General features: G+C 42.0%; 1 protein-coding gene and 1 non-coding gene across 2 annotated transcripts in view; both read left to right on the forward strand.

Annotated features, from left to right (window-relative positions):
* The window catches only part of LOC145355743 (ubiquitin-conjugating enzyme E2 L3), a 51,959-nt gene extending 31,384 nt beyond the window's left edge, over positions 1-20,575 (forward strand). Inside the window, exons 3-4 of the mRNA XM_080208074.1 lie at positions 17,441-17,627; positions 20,219-20,575. Coding sequence (XP_080064200.1) covers positions 17,441-17,627; positions 20,219-20,373 — 342 coding nt within the window. The 3' untranslated portion in view covers positions 20,374-20,575. The remainder of the gene's footprint in view (positions 1-17,440; positions 17,628-20,218) is intronic.
* LOC145356231 (small nucleolar RNA U3) lies at positions 14,461-14,681 on the forward strand. The gene has a single exon (XR_013889096.1). It is a non-coding gene; the product is annotated as a small nucleolar RNA U3 (small nucleolar RNA).
* Positions 20,576-21,924: the final 1,349 nt, after the last annotated feature.

Raw genomic sequence — 21,924 nt, forward strand, 5'->3', positions numbered from 1 at the left:
TTAGAAGGGCAAGGATAAACGATACATGAGGACATTGCAGCCTAGATTTCCCCTCCAACCACATACCATTCTGACTTGGAAATATATGGCTGTTACTTCACTGTTGCTACGTTAAAATCCTGGAATTCCCTCCCTGACAGCACTGTGGGTGTACCTACACCACAAAGACTGCAGTAGCTCAAGAATGTGGCTTACCACCGTCTCAAGGGCAGTTAGGAATGGCAATAAATGGCCTCACCAGTGATGTCTATTCTATGAATGAATAAATTTTAAAAAATCACATTGCATTTCCTTTTATCAATGTAGTCAGTCATTTCCTCAAAGGTTCACTAAATTGGTACCTTGGATGAGAGGGTTTCTGTATGATGAGAGGCTGAGTAAATTGGGCTCATTCTCTGACATTTAGAAGAGCGAGAGGCGGTTTCATTGAAACCTACAAATTCTGCGTGGATTTGACAAGGTTAATGCTGACCGATTGGTTCTGTTGGTTGTGGATTTTAAAGTGTGCATCGTTTCAATGTAAGGAGTTGATTATTTAGAGCAAAGCATTGTTCATTTGTCCTCTACATTTCCTTTGGTCGATGAAACAGTGAGGCTCTTCAACCAATTAGATGCAGAATCTATTCAGGAAGTCTAAATCTGATTTAGATAATGTACAAGAAGCGGAATAGAAAATTGAAGAGAGGTGGGATTGAGGGAGAGAAATGAGAGACAGACGGGGTAGGTGGAATAATTTTCCAGTGCTAAATCACTTCTGAAGGAATTGAACATGGCATGTGTAAAATCAAACTTTCAGGTTCAGAAGTTGTTATCAATCATGTTAAAAATTCACTTGCACCTAAACGCACCAGGCCTTCCCATTGTCGTTTGTGTGTGTGGTTGCGGGAGGCATTGATACCATAGGTACCAATGACAACTGCAAGGACTGTTGTAGCTCATCCCATGGTGGAGCAGGCTATTTCTAAAGGCAACTTCTGGATTTCTGTATACAAAAATATGCATTTATCAATGTCAGAATTTGCTGTCTGATTTTCTCCAATGTTGGAGAGCACTTGTAGAACCAGTGTTATTCTCCATGCAAAATACAGACCAGTGTTTTATTTGTATTGTCATGAGGATGTACTTCGAATGTATGATTGCTGGTTTTTTTTTGCTGGCTGGATTTTAAACTGTCTCACAACACCAGGTTAAAGTCTAACAGGTTTATTTGGTAGCATGAGCTTTCAGAGTACTGCTCCTTCATTAGGTGAGTGCAGGAGATGTAGGAGCAGTGCTATGAAAGCTCATGCTACCAAATAAATCTGTTGGACTTTAACCTGGTGTTGTGAGACTGCTTACTGTGCCTATCCCAGTCCAACACTGGCAATTCCACATCATGTATTGGGTTCCAGTTTAAAATCCAAGCAATTTTTTGAAGAAATAACCCAGACAGGCTATGCAGTTCCAAATAACAATTTCACATTACTTACATTAGCTGGAGTGAAGGGAGACAGTCAATCCCCTAAAGTATGAAGGACCTCATCTGATTACACTCATTGCACTGAGATTGTGCAGAGGTTTCTGAGATGAGACATTAAAATTCAGTTACCTGTTCTGAAACAGTAACTGCAGTGATGTGAATTGATCAAGCTCTCTGGAATAAACAACCAGAAAGATATTTCAAGGGAACAACGGTCAAGCAGAGCACAAGGAAGAAGTGAAAGGGGACAATGCTGTACTGAAGCAGGCTGTTGGAATCATGTGCCCTCTTCCTGCACCTGCTTTGTAGAAATGACCACCCTGAGAAACAGAGTATGAGGCACAGACTTGACAAAGCGCGTCCTCTCTCAAAACACGCTATTGTGGGCAAAAAGGGGAGTGATTTTGCCCCCTCCTCGATGTCGTTATCGTTTTCAAAGTCTTCCATTGCTTTACTGCGCTTGTCTTATTTATGAGATAGTTCCCCTTTTATAGTTTTGAAATAGCTCTGTGCAACGCAACTTTTTTTTTCTGAAGTTGTTGCCAACACACACATTAGACATATCTGACAACATACAGAATTGGTACTTATAATCTGGCTGTTGTGACAAAAAAGGAACTGTTATTTTTATGTAATTTAAGTGACTAATGTTAAAAATGGAGGTGCTCTTTCCCAAATACAAAATGGTGGACATTGCATCTCTCAGAAACAGAAGGTATGTTGCTTAGTTAGCAAGTACAGATGATTCCCTTTTGGGGGAGTCAGTGTGAATTGAATTGTTAATAAATGCAGCTTCAACAGATGTGTAACTTCCAGTTGTGGTCCTGTGCCAACTTAGTGTGGTTGGAATGCAGGTTAATTCAACTGTTTAAATCATTATTCCATTGTCAAAGTGTGAAGATTGTTGACATTTTGTTTGCCTGACTTTGAATGACCTCACTTCAAAGGTCAGAGGGACAAATCCTCATTCTGGCATTTTGTTTGGTTCTTTTTAATAATGGAATGGTAAACAAGGGCTTTAAAATATTGAACAGCATGGACAGTTTTGAAACTTATTGCAGCATCTGTTGCTCATCTATCACTGTTTACTGTTATGTCCATCAGGTTCAATTTTGCCATGTTGGGAAGGATTGAAAAGCTGACAAATAGCTAACTGGAGGCCTGCATATAGTCATAGAATGGTTACAGCATGGAAAAGCCCCTTGCGTTTGTGTGGCTTTCTGCAAAAGCCACTCAGCGATTCCCACATCCCTGCCTTCCTCATTGCCCTGTATTTTTTTCCTTTGGTGCTTATCAAATTCCCTTTTGAAAGTCCCAGTTGAATTTGCATTCACCACACAGTCAGGCAATGTATTCAAAGACCCTAACCACTTGCTGTGTAAAGGAGCTTTACCTGTTGTCACCGTTGGTTCTTTTACCATTTGCCCTAAATTTGTTGTCTGGTTCCTGATGAGTCTGTCGATGGGAACAGTTTCTCTATGTCCAATCTGTCTTAAGCACATTATCATTTTAACACATTGTTCTGAGTATTGCTGGATGTATATGAAGAGGTGATTCACAACATGGAAAGAATTCTTCACATAAAACTGATTTATAATTGTCAAAATTACACTAGTGGTGAGTGAAACAGCTTGCTTTTATATAGCGCCTTTATGTAAGGCATTGCTCATAATGGACTTTGAGTAATAGTCTATCCAGTATGCTGCAGAAAAGTGTTATTTCGATGTTATATTTCTGACTTATACTAGTAATGGGTCACATTATGAGATTCAGAATGAAATTCTCTTGCAGTCTAATCTGAAATCACGGTAGATAAATTGCCCAGGTAATGAAGCTGTTCAATACTTGAAAGGAAAATGATTTTTAAATATATTTCGTGGGATATGGGCAGCGCTGGCAAGGCCAGCTTTTGCTGTCCGTCCTTAATTATCCTTGAACTGATTGGCCTGCCATGCCATTTCAGAGGGCAGTTGAGTCAGTCGCATTTACAATGAATCTGGAGTCACATGTAGGCCTGACAAGGTAAGGATGGTCGATTCGCTTCCCTTGCCTGAAGGGCATTAGTGAACCAATTAGGTTTTCACAACATCAGCAATAGTTGTAATGGTCACCATTACTGAGATTAGTTTTTATTAATATCAGATTTATTCATTAAATTTAAGTTCCACCAGCCACATATGGGTGAGTTTTAACCCATATCCCATGACATTGGCTCAGACCTCTGAATTACTTGTGCAGTAACATGTACGTCGTGTTAGGATGGCACAGTGGTTAGCACTGCTGCTTCACAGTACCAGGGACCTGGATTCAGTTCCAGCTCTGTGCATGTGTGCATCCTCCACTGTAAGATTTCTATGATTTATCAGTGTCACAACAAGGCTTAGATTAATACTGCAATGAAGCTACTGTGAAAATCTCCCCCAAATTGTTCAAATCCATAAAAATCCACTATTGATGAAACTTGTAAGATACTGGAACAGGTGTATTTACAACGTGTGCAGGACCTTTTTCTTATTGAGTACATAAAAAGCCCAATAAGAGATGGAGCACTGATCAATCTAGAATCTCTGGACCAGATTGTGCTACCCCTCTCCCAAATTCTGAACTTACTGCAGTGTTTTCAACCCCATCACATCCCCTATCAAACTCCATGCCTTTTCTCATTACTGGTGCCCCTGGCAGAATTATGGTGGTCAGAATCTGATCAGGGCAGCAGTGGAAAACACTGAGAGGTCAGTGCTGCAGTCCCCAAGCCAGATGTCCGACCCCCACCTCTTGATGGCATCTTCTAGATTTCTGTGCAAAATCAGGTGCGTGGTTAGACCAGAAGATGCTGTCCATTTCACAGAGTAATGACAATTAATGCTGACAGTTTTGCTGTCATTTAAACTATAAAAGTCTGTGCCAGTGACTAAATTTATAAGTAAATAGATTGTCCAGATACGCCCATACTGTAATTTTCTTCATTTCTGAAATTTGTCAGGATGTTCAGTCTCTTATAAGACTAAGTACTGTTCTCCCAATTTACACTATTCATTATGACAAATTAAAGGAGGATGTATTGCGTATAAAGTTGGGTCTAGGTGATTGCACCATTGCATTTGCCTTGCTTGAAGTCATGTGCTAAAAATAGTTTTTGGCTGACTTCCAGTTCCTTGCAGTTGCTTCCAGTGCCAGTTGGAGTAGATATTCACATGAGATTGCTAACAGTAAAACAGATGTGGCTGCGACAGACTGAAGGCTTGTCTGGTTTCATTCTGCAGAGGTTTTCAGACTGGTTCACTGTGATTAACTGAATTAATCTTCCGTGGGTGTGGGGAAGTTGGGCAGCACATAAGTCTGGCCAGTCACAATTGAAGATATGCCCCATGGTATTCCATCTGTACATCTGTGTAAATCACACCCCAGTTGGGTGGAGCCTCCTTAATTATGTAGCATAGATGTAAATAATGGTCCTTAACAGGCCTGTCTATTTTCTTGTAGTTCAATTAGAAGTTACTTCCAACATAAACATCAATGAAAAGTAAATAAAAAAGAAAAGAACTTAAAATCCCAGTTTAATAGGATTGAAGCTACCCGTTTTTGAAAAAAATGACTTGCATTTACATGACTTCTCTCGTTACCACATGACTTCCCAATGCATTTATTTAGCCCTGAACTATTTCTGAGTGGAATCACTGTTGTAATCATAGAATCCCTACAGTGCATTTAGCATGGCCAATCAATCTAATCCCTGCCTTTTTTGCACTGTGGGAGGAAACAGGAGGAAACCTGTGCCAACATAGGGAGAATGTGCGAACTCCACACAGATAGTGACCCAAACTAGGATTCGAACACAGGTCCCTGGCACTGAGACAGCAGTACTAATAATTGTGCCACTGTGCTGCCCCACAGCGTCATGTAGGAAATGCAGCAGCCAATTTGTGTACTGCAAGCTCCCACAAACACTAACAAGATATGGCTAGATAATCTGTTTTTAGGGGTGTTAATTGAGGGATAAATATTTCTAAATGGGATTGTGGGGTCTTTTATGTCTACCTAAGATAACAGATGGTACCTTAGTTTAACAGTCTCTAACTGTGTGTCATGCTTTCAGTACAGCACTGAAGTGTCCACCTAGATTTTACTGTGCTCAAGTCATTGGAGTAGGACTTAGAATCAAAGAATCTCTACAGTCCAGAGGTAGACCATTTGGCCCATCGAGCCTTACCAACAACAATCTCGCCAAGACCCTATCCTTGTGACCCCACGTATTTACCCCACTAATCCCCCGACACAAAGGGTCAATTTAGCATGGACAATCAACCTAACCCACCCATCTTTGGGGTGTGGGAGGAAACCGGAGCACCTGGAGAAAACCCACACAGAGATGGGGAGAATGTGCAAACTTCACAGACCAAAATTGAACCTGGAGGCAGCAGTGCTAGTCATTGTGCTGCCCTTGGGGTGTGGGTGTTGAACTCTATGATTTGATATATATTAGCTTATTATTTGGATTTATGTTGGAAATGTAATGTGCAGAAATTTATCACCTTTTGTCCCTAAGATTTAATGTATTTTTTCCAATAAAAGCAGGAAATATTGACATGAAAGGCTATCTAACTGAAACATTAATTCTGTCTGTCTGCAGAGATGCTGCCTGACCTGCGTATTTCCAGCATTTTGTGTTTTTGTTTCCAACATCTGGAGTATCCTGCTTTTCGATTTGTATATTTTTGTATAGTTTTGTGGATCATGATGGGATTGCTCAAAGTACAAATTTTACCCAGAGCCCACTGAAGCTGATCATGTGTAATTTATATGGAAAATTTTTATTAAGCAGGAACACCAAGTGGGGACCTGCCAAGTGCCTCCCACATTGCTAAACGTGTCTTGCTTTGGACCATTGTTCTGAATGATACCAGATGTACTACCTTTGGGAAGTTACTGTTATCTTAATGTTTGAGTTTGCTTTGAGACTAATTGAAAGAAAGCATGCGATACGATGCACCAGTACCACACTGTCGACTCCAGAAATTGTTTTAGGACAGGTGGCGGCATAGTAGCGTTATCACTGGACTAGTAATCCAGATACCGACGGCAGATAGTGATTAAAAATTTGAATTTAATAAAAATCTGGAATTAAAAGTCTTAATGATGACCATGAAACTATTGACAGTTGTTGTAGAAACCATCTGGTTCATCAATATCCTTAACCTGCTCTGACCTGCGTGTAACTCCAGATCCACAGCAATGTGGCTGATTCTAGCATGCTCTGTGAAATGGCTGAGCAAGCCACTCAGTTGAGGGACAATTGGGGATGGGCAATAAATGCTGACCCAGCTAGTGCCGCCCACATCCCATATGCAAATAATTAAAAATTCCATCAATCATATTTGTTTACGTTGGCACTTTTATCTGATAGGACTATGATGAGCTGGTCCTGGATTGGCCTGCAGCTACTCAGTGTCTGCACTGCTTGTGGTTGCTAACTTTGCGGTGCACACAAGCTTTTTGCCTGTCTTCATGCCAGTCATAGGGATTATCTGCCAATGTGTTGGCCACTGATGTATGGAGAAAAATACTTAGCCTTCAGTTCAGAATTGCTGACTCTTCCATCTCCTTTGCTGCTCACATGTACCTGCAATAAACCATGGCTCTATGCCTCAAGTTCCTTCCTGCTGTTGACAGAGTTTCTTCTCATAACCAGTGATCGATGTTATAATCCTGATACTACTGGACAAGTCTGTTCCCAGGGTGCAATCCACTTTGGATATTCTTTGTTTAGAACCATGGAGGATAGGTGCTAAACAGAGTCACCAGAGGATGAGCTTTAAATGAAAGAATAAAACATTTATTCGCCCCAACTATACATTTACAGATTCATAAGGATAACACAAGTTGCAGAATCTATACTGAGTTCCAATGTTCTCAGTAGTCCATGTAAACCAACAGGGAACCTGTGATTGACATCCCACACTCTGAAACAGAGACAGATGCCACACCAAGCAACTTCAACAGACTCCACATCAACTCCCCACTGACATTTCTCACTGAGAACCAACTGGTTCCCCTGGAACTCTGTCGTTCACGTGAGGCCTGTCTTGCTTTGTCTGCTTACAGCAGCTTTATGTCTTTAATTTGGAGCCTTCTCTGTGCTCCATAGTTTAACTTCACTGAACTGGACCTGTTTTCATTCCCTGTCCTTGCTCCTTGACTTGACTTCACCTTGGGACATTCTTTTGTCCCACTTCCTGGTTTCTGTAATTTTCTGTAGTGACAATACTACCCTCTGCAGCTCCCATCCTGCTTCTGTGCCTCTGTCTGTAATAGTGTTTTGCTTTTGAGATCTTTTGCCATTTTTCATTTTGTTATCGTTTTCTTTTCTGTGAAGGTGCAAGGCTCCCCTTAAACTAAAAAAAAGGAAAAGAGTGAACTGAGCATGTGCACAGGACTAGTTCCTGGCCTGAAGATGAGAGTATCCCCTGCTGTGCATTGTTTAAAAATGGGTGCAGGAGAGGGCAACTCAGTCTCTCAAGCCTGCTCTGCCATTTTGATTTGATTTATTATTGCCACATGTATTTACAGTGAAAAGTATTGTTTCTTGCATGCTAAACAGACAAAGCATACTGTTTATAGAAAAGAAAATGAAAGAGTGCAGAATGTAGTGTTACAGTCATAGCTAGGGTGTAGAGAAAGATCAACTTAATGCAAGATAAGTCCATTCAAAAGTCTGACAGCAGTGGGGAAGAAGCTGTTCTTGAGTCGGTTGGTACATTTTGTATCTGAAGTCTTGTATCTGAAGGAAGAAGGTGGAAGAAAGAATGTCCGGGGTGTTTGGCGGGTCCTTAATTATGCTGACTGCTTTGCCCGAGGTGCGGGAAGTGTAGACAGAGTCAATGGATGGGGGGCTGGTTTGCATGATGGATTGGGCTATATTCACGACCCTTTGTAGAGCAGGAGCCATACCAAGCTGTGATATAACCAGAAAGAATGTTTTCTGTGGCGTACCTGTAAAAAAAATTGGTGAGAGCCAAATTTCCTTAGTCTTCTGAGAAAGTAGAAAGTTGGTGGACTTTCTTAACCATGGTGTTTAATATGATCTTGGCTGATCTCATCTTGGCCTCAGCTCCTTACCTGCCCGTTCACCACCGCTTACTAATTAAAAATCTGTCAACCTCTTCCTTAAATTTATTCAAAGACCTGGCATCTAACACACTCCGGAGTAGTGAATTCCACGTACAGTGCTTTGAGAGAAATAATTTCTTCTCATCTATATTTTAAATATGCTACCCCGTAACAAAATTATGTCCAACATATGATCTTGTACACCTCAATTAGATCTTCTCTCATTCTTCTAAACTCCAGGGAGTACAGGCCTAAAATGGCAGTGCATACGCAGAAGCTACTGATAGCAGAAAGGAAAAACCTGTGCATGCGGGACCATGCCAGGGCCGGCACATGCACAGAAACAACTGATATACGTAATTCCCAGTCCCCAAGGCCTGAACTTTGGTATTTATTTTCTCTGGAGTCTGTAATGCCAACAGCTATTTTTTCATCCTGTACCAGTGCTACCTCCTTTTTTACCAAAGCTGTCCTCTTGTGTGCAACTGTGCTTCCAGGCTTGCTGAGAATTGCACAAGTTACTGATGGCTGCAGTCTTTTCCTGGCCTATTAACAATTTCTACAAGAGACAAATATAAAGTGCGGTTGCTAAAGGGCATTTTCCGAAACTCTCAATGTGTATATTTCTGTGTTTAAAGTACAGTGAGAATCATTATGAAGGTGACTACACAGAAAAATGATAAATGCTATAAAATGCTAAGGTAAATGTTGGAACCTTAGATGAGCAGGGGGATTTAATAATGGGAAACGATGAAACGGCCAAGGCCTTAAACAAGTTTTTTGTTGGTCTTCACAGTGGAGGACACAAATAGCATACCAATAATTGACGGTCATGGGACTGTAGGGGGTGAGGACCTTAAAACGATCACTATTACTAAAGAGGTAGTGCTGGGTGGGCTAATGGGACTGAACATAAGAAATAGGAGCAAGAGTAGGCCATCTAGCTCTTCGAGCCTGCCCCGCCATTCAATAAGATCATGGCTGATCTGTCGTGGCTCAGTTCCACATTCCCGCCCTCTCCCCATAACCCTTAATCCCCTCGCTTATCAAAAACCCATCAACCTGTGTCTTAAAAATATTTAGCGAGCAGCCTCCACCACTTCAACGGGCAGAGAATTCCAGAGATTCACCACCCTTTGAGTGAAGAAGTTCCTCCTCAACTCTGTTCTGAACCGCCCCCCCCTTTATCTTGAGGCTGTACCCCCTAGTCCTACTGTCCTTTCTGAGCGGGAAGAGTCTCTCCATCTCTATCCTATCCATCCCATTCATCATCTTATACGTCTCAATGAGATCTCCCCTCATTCTTCTAAACTCTAACGAGTACAAGCCTAGTTTATTCAGCCTCTCCTCATAGCTCAACCCCCTCAACTCCGGTATCAGCCTAGTAAACCTCCTCTGCACTCCCTCCAAGGCCAAAATATCCTTGCGTAAGTGCGGCGACCAAAACTGCACGCAGCACTCCAGCTGCAGCCTCACCAATGCCCTATACAGCTGCAGCAAGACCTCCCTACTTTTATATTCAATCCCCTTCGCTATGAAGGCCAGCATCCCATTCGCCTTCCTGACCACCTGCTGCACCTGCAGGCTGGGTTTTTGCGACTCATGCACAAGGACCCCGAGGTCCCTCTGCACCGTCGCCTGCTGCAGTTTTTCGCCACATAAGTAATAGTCCTTCCTACCATTATTCCTACCAAAGTGGACCACCTCACACTTGCCAACATTAAATTCCATTTGCCAGTTCCTGGCCCATTCGCCCAGCCTATCTAGATCCTTCTGCAGACTCTCCACACCCTCCGCGCAATTTGCCGTTCGACCAATCTTGGTGTCATCAGCAAATTTCGACACCCTACACTCGGTTCCCTCCTCCAGATCATCTATATAAATGGTAAATAGCTGAGGCCCCAGCACCGACCCCTGGGGCACTCCACTAGTCACCAACCACCAATCCGAATAGCACCCATTGACCCCCACTCTCTGCCTCCTATTTGACAACCAATCCTCTATCCACGCTAACACCCTACCCCCAACTCCATGCCCCCTTACCTTCTGCAATAACCTCTTGTGAGGTACCTTGTCAAACGCCTTCTGAAAATCAAGAAAGACCACATCCACTGGCTTTCCTCTACCCACCGCCCTAGACACATCCTCATAGAACTCAAGTAAATTTGTCAGACACGACTTCCCCTTAACGAAACCATGCTGCGTCTGCTCTATCAAGCAATTCCCCTCAAGATGCCTCGCTATTTCCTCCTTGATGACGGATTCTAACATTTTACCTACAACAGACGTTAAACTAACCGGCCTATAATTCCCTGCCTTTTGCCTGCCACCCTTCTTAAACAATGACGTAACACTAGCCGTTTTCCAATCTTCCAGCACTTCCCCGGAATCCAGCGACGTCTGGAAAATAACCACCAAGGCATCCACTATCACTTCCGCCATTTCTTTCAGAACCCTCGGATGCATTCCATCTGGTCCTGGGGACTTGTCCACAATCAGCCCCTCCAGTCTGTCGAGCACCACCTCTCTAGTAACAATAATGTCATTCAGGCCCTCCAATCCTACCACCTTTCCATCGCTAACACCTGGCAAATTATTCATGTCCTCCTCCGTGAAGACCAAAACAAAAAAGTTAATCAAGACCTCAGCCATTTCCCCATCCCCTACCACTAAGTCCCCCCTCTCATCCTCTAAGGGTCCAACGTTCACCCAGCCAGCCTCTTCCTTTTTATATAGGTAGACAAATCCCTGGGTCTGGATGGAGTGCATCCCAGGGTACTGAAAGAAATGGCAGAAGTAATAGCAGATGCATTAGTTGTAATTTATCAAAATTTGCTGGACTCTGGGGAGGTGCCAGCTGATTGGAAAACAGCTAATGTAACACCACTGTTTAAAAAGGGAGGTAGACAAAAGGCAGGTAACTATAGGCTGGTTAGCTTAACATCCGTAGTTGGGAAAATGCTGGAATCTATCATAGAAATAGCAGGACACCTGGAAAAGAATGGTTCAATCAAACAGATGCAGCATGGATTCATGAAGGGAAAGTTGTGTTTGACAAATTTACTGGAATTTTATGAAGATATAACGAGTGCGGTTGACAGAGGGGAACCGGTGGATGTGGTATATTTAGATTTTGAGAAGGCATTCGATAAGGTGCCTCACAAAAGGTTGCTGCATAAGATAAAGGTACGCAGAGTTGGGGGTAAAGTGTTAGCATGGATTGAAGATTGGCTATCTAACAGAAAGCAGAGAGTTGGAATAAATGGGTGCTTTTCCAGTTGGCAGTCAGTGACTAGTGACGTGCTGCAGGGATTGGTGCTAGGGCCTCAACTGTTTACCATATACATAGACGATCTGGAGGAGGGGACTGAGTGTAGGGTAACAATGTTTGCGGATGACACAAAGATGAGTGGGAAAGCAAATTGCATAGAGGACACAAAGTGTGTAGAGAGATTTGGATAGGCTAAGTGAGTGGGCAAGATCTGGCAGATGGAGTATAATGTTGGCAAGTGTGAGGTTATCCACTTTGGAAGGCATAATAGTAAAATGGACTATTACTTAAATGGTGAAAAATTACAACTGCTACTGTGCAAAGGGACCTGGGGGCCCTTGTGCCTGAATCACAAAAACTCAGTTTGCAGGTGCAGCAGGTGATCAAGAAGGCAAATGGAATGTTGGCATTTATCGCGAGAGGGATGGAATATAAAAGCAGGGAGGTCTTGCTGCAATTCTACAAGGTACTGGTGAGGCTGCACCTAGAGTACTGTGTACAATTTTGGTCCCCTTATTTAAGAAAGGATATATTAGCTTTGGAGGAGGTGCAGAGAAGGTTCACCAGGTTGAATCCGGAGATGAGGGGGTTAGTTTATGAGAGATTGAGTAGACTGGGCCTGTACTCATTGGAGTTTAGAAGGTTGAGGGGAGATCTTATAGAGACATGTAAGATAATGAAGGGGGTAGACAGGGTAGAAGCAGCGAGATTATTTCCACTTAGAATGGAAACGAACTAGAGGGCACAGTCTCAATATAAGGGGGAGTCAATTTAGAGCGGAGTTGAGGAGGAACTTCTTCTCCCAGAGGGTAGTGAATCGTTGGAATTCTCTGTCCATTGAAGCAATGGACGCTACCTTGTTAAATATGTTTAAGTCACAGGTAGATTTTTGATCAGTAAGGGAATTAAGGGTTATGGAGAGCAGGTGGGTAAGTGGAACTGAACCACTATCAGATCAGCCATGATCTTATTGAATGGTGGGACAGGCTCGAGGGGCTAGATGACCTACTCCTGCACCTACTACTTACGCTCTTATGTTCTTATTTGATCTATTCCAATGGAAAGCTGTCTAACTAGTCCATTTTCCCCATATTCTTCAATGTTCAGGGCAGCATAGTGGCACAGTGGTTAGCAATGTTGCCTCACAGCACCAGGGACATGTGCTCAATTCTGACCTTGAGTAACTATCTGTGGAGTTTGTACATTCTCCCTGTGTCTGCGTGGGTTTTCTCCAGGTGCTCTGGTTTTCCCCCCTCACTCCGAAGATATGCAGGTTAGGTGGATTGGCCACGCTAAATTTCTGCTTAGTGTTCTAAGATGTGTAGGTTAAGACGATTAGCGGGGTAAATGCGTCGGGTTACAGGGATCAGGTTTGGGTGAGACTTCTCCTTAGTGTCATGGGAATGGGGCTTGGGTGAGATTGTTGTCTGTGCAGACTCAATGGGCCGAATGGCATCCTTCTGCAATTGTAGAGATCCTATGATATTGCTACCCTGTAAACACTGATTCAGCTCCTGTTTTACCTGATGTTCTGGCTTCTGTCTCGGTTTGCACACGTGGTAATGCATTGTGGTTTAAATGTACTGCAAAAACATCCTTTAATGTTCTTGTGATGATCCTGGGCCCTTTGCCCACTGGAAGTGATCTTTTGATATTCGTCTTTTCAAAATTTTGAAAATCTCTTTTGATGCGTGGTCAACCATTCCAATGTGGAAGGAAATCTATTTTTCTCATCTTGCTTAATAACTAATCTTTTAATTTTCATCTCCATTCTACTGAATCTTTGCTAAACCCATTCCACGGCCAAGATATCTTCACTACAAAATGGGGTATTTGGAATTGCATGCAATATTCTGACATTTTGTGCAAATACGACATTACTTTGCTTGCATATTAAATAGCTTGGGTATTAAATCCTAAGTTTCATTTGCCTTTTTAATGTCTTTTCCTACATGTATCCCCATCTTTCAGAGAAGTGTTAGGCCCAACCATATTCAGCTGCTCATCAGTTGCCAACCTGCCTAAAGTCAGAAGTGAGGATGTTTGCTGATGTTCAATAGCATTTGCAGTTGCTTGGATCATGAAGCAGGCCTGTATCTGCAAGCCTCAAGACCTAGGCAACATTCAGATTTAGACTGATACGTAATACCCGTGCCAAGCAACGGCTATCTCCAGCAAGAATCTAACCATCTTCCCTTGGCACTTAATGGCATTGCCTTCAATGAATCCCCCAGTATCAATATCCTGGGGGTTACTATTGACCAGATACTGAACTAGGCCAGTGTGGTTACAAGAGCAGGCTAGTGGCTTCTCTATAAAACACAACTCAGGAATGTGATGAAATACCTTACCTGGATGATTGCAGCTTCAGTAATACTTAAGAAGATCAACACCATCCACATCAAAGCTTCATTGGCACCCCTTCCACCATCTTAAACGCACTTCATCAGAGGAGCACAGTGGTAGTAGTGTCTACCATCTACATGAAACATTGTGAGAATTTGGCAAATCTCCTTCGGTAGCACCTTCCAAACTGATGAAGGGCAAGAGTAGCATGTGCACAGAAATATCACTCTTGGCAAATTCCATCCTGAGCTGGAACTACAGCATTGCTTCTTCACTGTAGAGTTAAAATCCTGGCACTCCCTAAAAACAATTTCTTTCTTGAGAAATGTGTTCTAAATTGTCTGGTCTCACTAACCAGGAGGAGGAGATGTAGCTTTTCCTTTTGAGCATGAAATGGGTTAAGAGAGTTGCTTTGTGTGCAAGAGCCCTTAACTATTGATGATCATTCTCTTCTCTCATTACGGTAGAAGTGGAGGAAGGGAAATATCATTTGAAGGCAGTGACTCATCACCATTTTAAGAGCATTAGGGATAAACAATAATACTGGTCTGATCAGTGTGCTCACATACCATGAATGAATTAACAAAAACTGAAGGCACTGGACTGGTGTAACAAATTGCAGCTTAATGTGATGGGTGGAAACACTAAGTGTGCACTCTTTGAGGACCTACTTCATGTAAAAGTGGAGAGCTTGGCTGTCCAGATAAGGTCAATAAGAAGCCTCACAACACCAGGTTAAAATCCAACAGGTTTATGTGGCAGCAAAAGTCACTAGCTTTCCGAATGCTAGTGGCTTTTGCTACCAAATAAACCTGTTAGACTTCCACCTGGTGTTGTAAGACGACTTACTGTGTTTAGCCCAGTTCAACGCTGGCATCTCCACACCACAGATAAGATCAGACCAGATGAGGTCTCCAAACTGTTGCTTTTGTTTTGTAGACTTTTTCTCTGGTTGTTCTTATGCACTGACCATACCATTATCTACCGAGAAACATGTGCTGCTGTATTGTACGCACAATGATCCTGGGCTATTTTAACTGTTTTGTCATAGTAGTACTTCTGCAGAAGTGCCCAAGCATATGAGAGTATATGATGTGTCACACCATTCACATACCAATGAGTTAATACAGAAAAATACCTATGTGATTAAGATGCCCCACAGTGCTGAACTAGTAGATTGCTCATTATTTACTCAGAAACTCCAGTGCCTGCTAGTACAGACCACTGCCCAGTTCATCAGTGAACCAAGATAAACTTCTCTTCTATGTTTTAGTATTCCTGAGAATTTGGAGCTTACCATGTTACAGCCAGTTTAAATTGCGTATTGCTTGCTGATGGGGATTAATTGTTGTCCATGTGTCTCTGCGTGTATCATATGCTGTTCTGTATGAAGGACAATTACTACTACACACAGGCAGTTAACGATTGGTAAATCTACCCAGATGGGAGGCATTCAGTTAGGATGGATTATCTGGACTTTAATTGTTTGCATATGCTTGTGGCCTCTGTGATTATCCCACCAGGGATGCACGTGAGCAAGACTTTCACTGCCTAGCTTATGCTCTGAAGAGGGCCGGAGTGCTCAGCTGGGTGTTCCTTTTGAAATCTGATTCACTGTTTTATGCAGTTGTGAAGCCTTTCTGATTTTGTTTTGTGTCATTGAAGACTTTGGAATGAAGCAGATATATATGAGGCTGGTAACAATGATTCTTTAGGATATTTTTCTCTCATAAGGTAGTGAATGAGTTGTTCGATTGTTCTGTGGAATCCTCAGCTTACATTCAACCTCCATTAAATTTGACCTTGGAATAAAGAGCAGTTTGCTTAATGTTTGCTAACTGGTCCAGTCTCTTGTTTTATTTCTTAAATTTGTTTCAGGCAGAACTATTCTCAGAGGGCACAACCTCATGCTAAAGGTATGATCCTTTAAAACAGGGATGAGAAGGAATTTCTTCAGCCAGAGAGTGGTGAATCTGTGGAACTCTTTGTCACAGAAGGCTGTGGAGTTCAGGTCATTGAGTGTCTTTAAGACAGAGATAGGTAGGTTCTTGATTAATAAGAGGATCTGGGGTTATGGAGAAAAGGCAGGAGAATGGGGATGAGAAGAATATCAGCCATGATTGAATGACGGAGCAGACTCGATGGGCTGAGTGGCCTAATTCTGTTACTCTGTCTTATCGCTTGAAGGTAGATGTTGAGAGGATGACTCCCTTGGCTAGTGTGTCTGGAAGTAGAGGCTATGGTCTCCGAATAAGAGGTTGGTCATTTGGTACAGATGAGAAATTTCTTCACTCTTAGTAACCCCAGAGGATTGTGGATTCTTGGCTGTTAAGTATATTCAAGACCATTTAGATTTTTGAATACACTTTGCAAATGAATTGAGGGACATGGATGGGCAGAAAGTTGAGTTAGAAGATCAGCCATGATCTTATTGAATGGTGGAGTAAGCTTGAGGCTGTGTAGCCTACATCTCTATTCTTTTTCTGTTTGATAATGTTATGTTTCCATCATTTGGAGAGATTGATACTTCGCTGGCTAACGGTATCTTGGTTGCTTTCTGCATTAAGTAATGTTTCCTTTCTTAGAGACAGGGCTGTCTTAGTTTTTCCAATGCGCTCAGGAAATAATTATCTGGAGCATGCTCAAATCGGAACATGGCTATTCCATTAGCTTAAACTTACACGTATGAAAAATGATGGAAGTTCTCATGCACACTTATCCCCATTCTAATCTTTGCCTTAAGAATTTCATCATCTTCTATACGTGGTATGAATTTTGCAATATAGGATGAGAGAGAATTTATCTACACAATCATCCAGACTTGAGGAAGAAAAGAGCTAAATTGCTTTTTGAGTCCTGTTTTACAGCGCAGAAAGACCCTTGGCTCATTGAGTCTGCATGGACAATAACTACCACTAAAGTTGCCCTAATCCCATTTTCCAGCACTTGTTCCGTATCCCTGATTGACTTGATACAGTAAAATAAATTACTTGGCAACCTATAGAATGGTCATGTTTAAACCTTATTAATAGGAGTATTAAAAATTGTCATACTGGAATAAATTGTGAATATGCTGGCAACGAAAAAGGCCAGAGACGTTTATGGAACAATCTTGCTTTGTGCAGTAAAGCCTATATCAGCTCTTTAGTTTGGATCTGCTATTTGTAAAGGCTGGATATATATCGTGGATATTATGTCCAAGTGTCATTTTTCAATTATTTTGCTCACTGTAATAAAACCCTTTTCTCCTGTTTTAGGATAACCCTCCGTATGACAAAGGGGCTTTCAGGATTGAAATAAGCTTTCCATCAGAATATCCTTTCAAACCACCTAAAATTACTTTCAAGACAAAGATCTATCATCCCAACATTGATGAAAAAGGACAAGTTTGTCTCCCGGTCATTAGTGCTGAAAACTGGAAGCCAGCAACCAAAACTGACCAAGGTGAGAGGGGTTTAACAGGGAAAATCACTTCAGTTTCGAAACCACACAACTCTCATAACTCCAGGTATAAGTGCAGTCTGTTTGGCAGTACTGTGGGGTATGCTAGCATCATAACTTAGTTTCTTAGTTACTTTTGACAGAGTCGCAACAGAAGCGTAGTCGATATCTTTGTCCACGCCTACACAGTTCTATTTACGGTTAATGGGTTATAGTGTCAAGTTAGTTGATGAGATTCAAACTGTGATTCATGGACCCTCCATAAAGCCGCCAGTTTTACATCCACAGATTTGAAGACGTAATAAACTGCTGACCTTGCTGTACAATGTTCCAGCAACAACATTTGGTCCATCTCAAAAGTCCCTTAATAATCCTTATGTATCCAGATTCATCTAAACATTGCTGCTGCTAGTTCTGCTCTAGTTTGTTAACTTCGAGGTCTTCTCACTTCACCTGTCTACCTTGTAAACAAACATTTCTTCAGGAATATTAAACCAGCGACATTGTGAAATAGACCCAACTGTTTACATGTTTTCCTCAGTTGGTCCTTCAGAGAATTGCATCTGCTTTCTTGAAGACAGGTTTAAAATTTTTAACTTTAGTGTTTATATGTTGACGTTATTCAGTACTTCTGACGAAACGAGTATTGAAAAATGGTAATAAGCTCTACTTTATTTTTTAAAATTAGCTGAACTTAATCTTAAAATTCCCTTCCAACGTAAGTGTGTTGAAGAAAAGTTGGAAGTCTGACAAAGGGTCATCCAGGCTCGAAATGTTGGTTCTATTTGCTCTCCACAGATGCTGTCAGACCTGCTGAGATTTTCCAGCGTTTTCTGTTTTTGTCTCAAATTGAATATGCCTATCCCCTGGTTTACATTTCTTCTTTGTCTCTTCATATTTTTTTAACTCCTACATCCCTACAACTCTTGAGAATTCTACAACTTTGGCCTCTTGTGCATCCTCACCCCATTTGCCTGTATACTGGTTGTGCCATTGGTGTCTCGGGCCTATTCTGTGGAGGATGGTCTCAACTCCTCCATTGTTCTTCAAAAAAAAAACTAACATCACCCCTCCTAACCTTTGTCCCTTTCCATTTCTGTCTGATTATTGTTAAGAATAAGAGAACTTCTTAAAGGAGGAGAAAAGTGGAGAGGCTTAGGGAAGGAATTTGAGCCCAGTGTCTCGACAATTGAAAGCATGGCTTATTCTTTCATGGGATGTGGGTGTTGCTGGCAAGACCAGCATTTGTTGCCCATCCCTAATTGCCCCTTGAAATGACGGGGCAACCACATTACTGGTGGCTCTGAAGTCGCATGTAGGCCAGAACATGTAAGGTTGGCAGATTTCCTTAAAGTCTTGCGACAATTGACAATGATTTTATAGTTCTCATCTGATTTTTTTTCATTCCAGATTTTTATTCAATTCAAATTGCACCATCTGTGGTGGAATAGTGAATAAAAATCAGGGATGCGCAAGAGGCCAGAATAGGAGGAGTGCAGAGATCTCAAGAGGGTTGTGGGGCAGAAGGAGGTTAAAGAGATGGTGAGCGTTAAAATAATGGACAGTTTGAAAAACAGACTGAGAAGTCCATGTTGTTAGAACAGGGCGTGTTTGAGGTCAAATTAAACCTTTTCCTGTTCCCAAAAAGTCATTCTTGTATATCTGTGAATTCCAGCAGCTGTAATCTAGGCCAGCACTGGATTACAGCCCAGAGAATTCTGTTCCTGGACTTAACATGGACCAGTTGAGCTCCAGTTGTAATTCTGCTCTGAATCATTTTTTTGGATGCTTAATTATAGTTACATTCTGGTTAATTGAACATAGTTTTTAAGCTTGGACGTATTCTACCTCAGTGAAAACTTGGCAGAAGTAGCAGACTTGATGGAAATTCCCCTTAATTCTGCAGTTGTACTGTGAATTGACAGAACTATTGGCGGCATGGTGGCAGAGTGATGAGCACTGCTGCCTCTCAGCGCCGGAGACCCGGGTTCGATCCCTGGCTTGGGTCACTGTCTGTGTGGAGGTTGCACATTCTCCCTGTGTCTGTGTGGGTTTCCTCTGCATGCTCTGGTTTCCTCCTGCACCCCAAAGATGTGCAGGTCAGGTGGATTGGCCATGACTAAATTGCCCCTTAGTTTCAGGGGACTAGCTGGGGTAGATGCATGGGGTTATGGGGTTATGGGGATAGGGCCTGGGTGGGATCGTGGTCAGTGCAGACTCGATGGGCTGAACAGCCTCCCCCTGCACTGTAGGATTCTATGAACAAACTGGGAAGCTGATTTTTTTAATAAAATGTAAAAACTTATTTCAGCACTATCCAGGCAAAAGGAGCTGTTCTCTGTTCGTTCATGGGATGTGTATGTCACTGGCAGCGCCATATTTATTGCCAATCCCTAACTGCTGTTGAGAAGGTGGTGGTGAACCGCTGACTGAAGTAGTACTGTAGTCATGAATACTCAGGTCTGCATTGTGTTTGGCGATGTCGGTAGTTTTTTTTCCATTTGCTTTCTTCGCAATTTGAAGCACTGTCAAATCCACAGTGTTTTATCATTGGTTTCGATACTAAACTTGATTTTTTTTTACTTTGTTTTCAGTTATCCAGTCGCTCATTGCACTTGTGAATGACCCACAACCTGAGCATCCTCTAAGAGCTGACCTAGCTGAAGAATACTCTAAGGACCGTAAAAAATTCTTTAAGAATGCTGAAGAGTTTACAAAGAAATATGGGGAAAAGCGACCAGTGGACTAAGACTTCTGTCACGCTGCCTTTCTGGTTCCAGATTCTGGGCAGTACATTTGAAACACACCATCCAGCAGGACTTTGACGAACAAATACAAGTGTCACCTTTGGTGTTTACTTGTGGCTGTTACTAACTTTCTACAGTTTTCATATAATCAGAAATGGTTTAGATAATGACTGTTCAGATGGGATTAAAACTTTAAATAAGACAGTCTAGTTCTGCTTTCTAGTTTAAAAACACAAAATCACTGCTTTAGCAAACAACCTTTCTCTCACAATTCCATGAGTTCTTTTAACAGATGGCACTCTACCCTTGAGCTCAACAAGTAGGTTGCATTTTTTTTTGTTTTGTGCACCGGCCCCCACCACCACCCGTCGCACCCACCACCCGCCCCACTTTATTTTTCTCATTTTTTTTTACAAAGTTACTTTTCCAAACTGTGTCTTAGTTGGGGGGGGTGGGGGGAGGGGGGGAGAAGAAGGATAAAATCCTGAAGGAGATTGGCGAGCATTGAAGTGATTTGTTTTACTCTTCTCTTAATGTTGCACTGTTTTGTGGGAAACCTGGTTGCAAGTAGCCCCGGGCCTACAATGTGCTTACAACATTGGAAGGGGGGTGGGGGGGGGGTGCGGGGCGGGGGGATGCTGGGGAAGGAAAAAAGCAGCTTGTTCCCATGTCATTTAGCTCGTGTTGCTATACGGTGATGTTGACAAAATAGGAAGCCCATGGGTTTTTGCATGTGATTAAATGTTACCAGCGGATTGATTTCTTTTTTTTAAAAAAATTAAGTTTTCTTTTTCTCGTATTCCCTTTCCTTAGTTACCTCTGAATGAACTGATCTGTGGAGGAGACATGCCGACTGCATTGTTTTGTCAGGCTGTGTGACCCAAGTGCTCATGTTATTGTACCACTTCTCTCATGGACCCCCGAGTCCCAGGTCCATACAAACTCCTAAGTTAAATGTAATAAAAGGAAATTCAAAATGGGAATCGACGGTCACATTTTGAACCAGTATCAAGTTTGGGGCTGTTTATGGATTAGATGGTCTGTTCTAATCGTACAGGAATTCAAAATTAGCAATAGGAATTTAAGATTAATTAAGTGATTGCATGAGCCAATCGACCCACCTGTATTCTCCTTCTGGCTACTGTTCAGAGCTTTGTGCTGTGATTCTGACGTTTCTTCTTTCTATATTTCCCTTATGATTTATTTTACTAATTTAATTTAATGAGATTCAGGAACTCCCTGCACACCTGTGGAATAGGTCCTGCGCATTCTGCTTCACTAGTTTAGATATATGATGGTTACCTCACAGTAGCGTTTGTAGAAATGGTTGGATTTTCTTAATCTTGCATCCAAGCTTGGCTATTTTTCGAAGATTTTGAGCCAAACCAACATGCTGCTTTTATGCAAATTTACATTGGCTATTCAGCTTCTGAAAAGTGTTCACGTTTAGCTCATTCAATAGACAGCCAAAAAAAAAGTAACTGACATCAGAGCTTTGTTATACGAGTAAAGATCCGGGATGTTTAATTTCAGGGCATTGTCACACTTGAGCG

This window comes from Carcharhinus amblyrhynchos, chromosome 20 (genome assembly GCF_965287045.1).
Source record: "Carcharhinus amblyrhynchos chromosome 20, sCarAmb.v2.hapA, whole genome shotgun sequence".
NCBI classification, from domain to species: domain Eukaryota; kingdom Metazoa; phylum Chordata; class Chondrichthyes; order Carcharhiniformes; family Carcharhinidae; genus Carcharhinus; species Carcharhinus amblyrhynchos.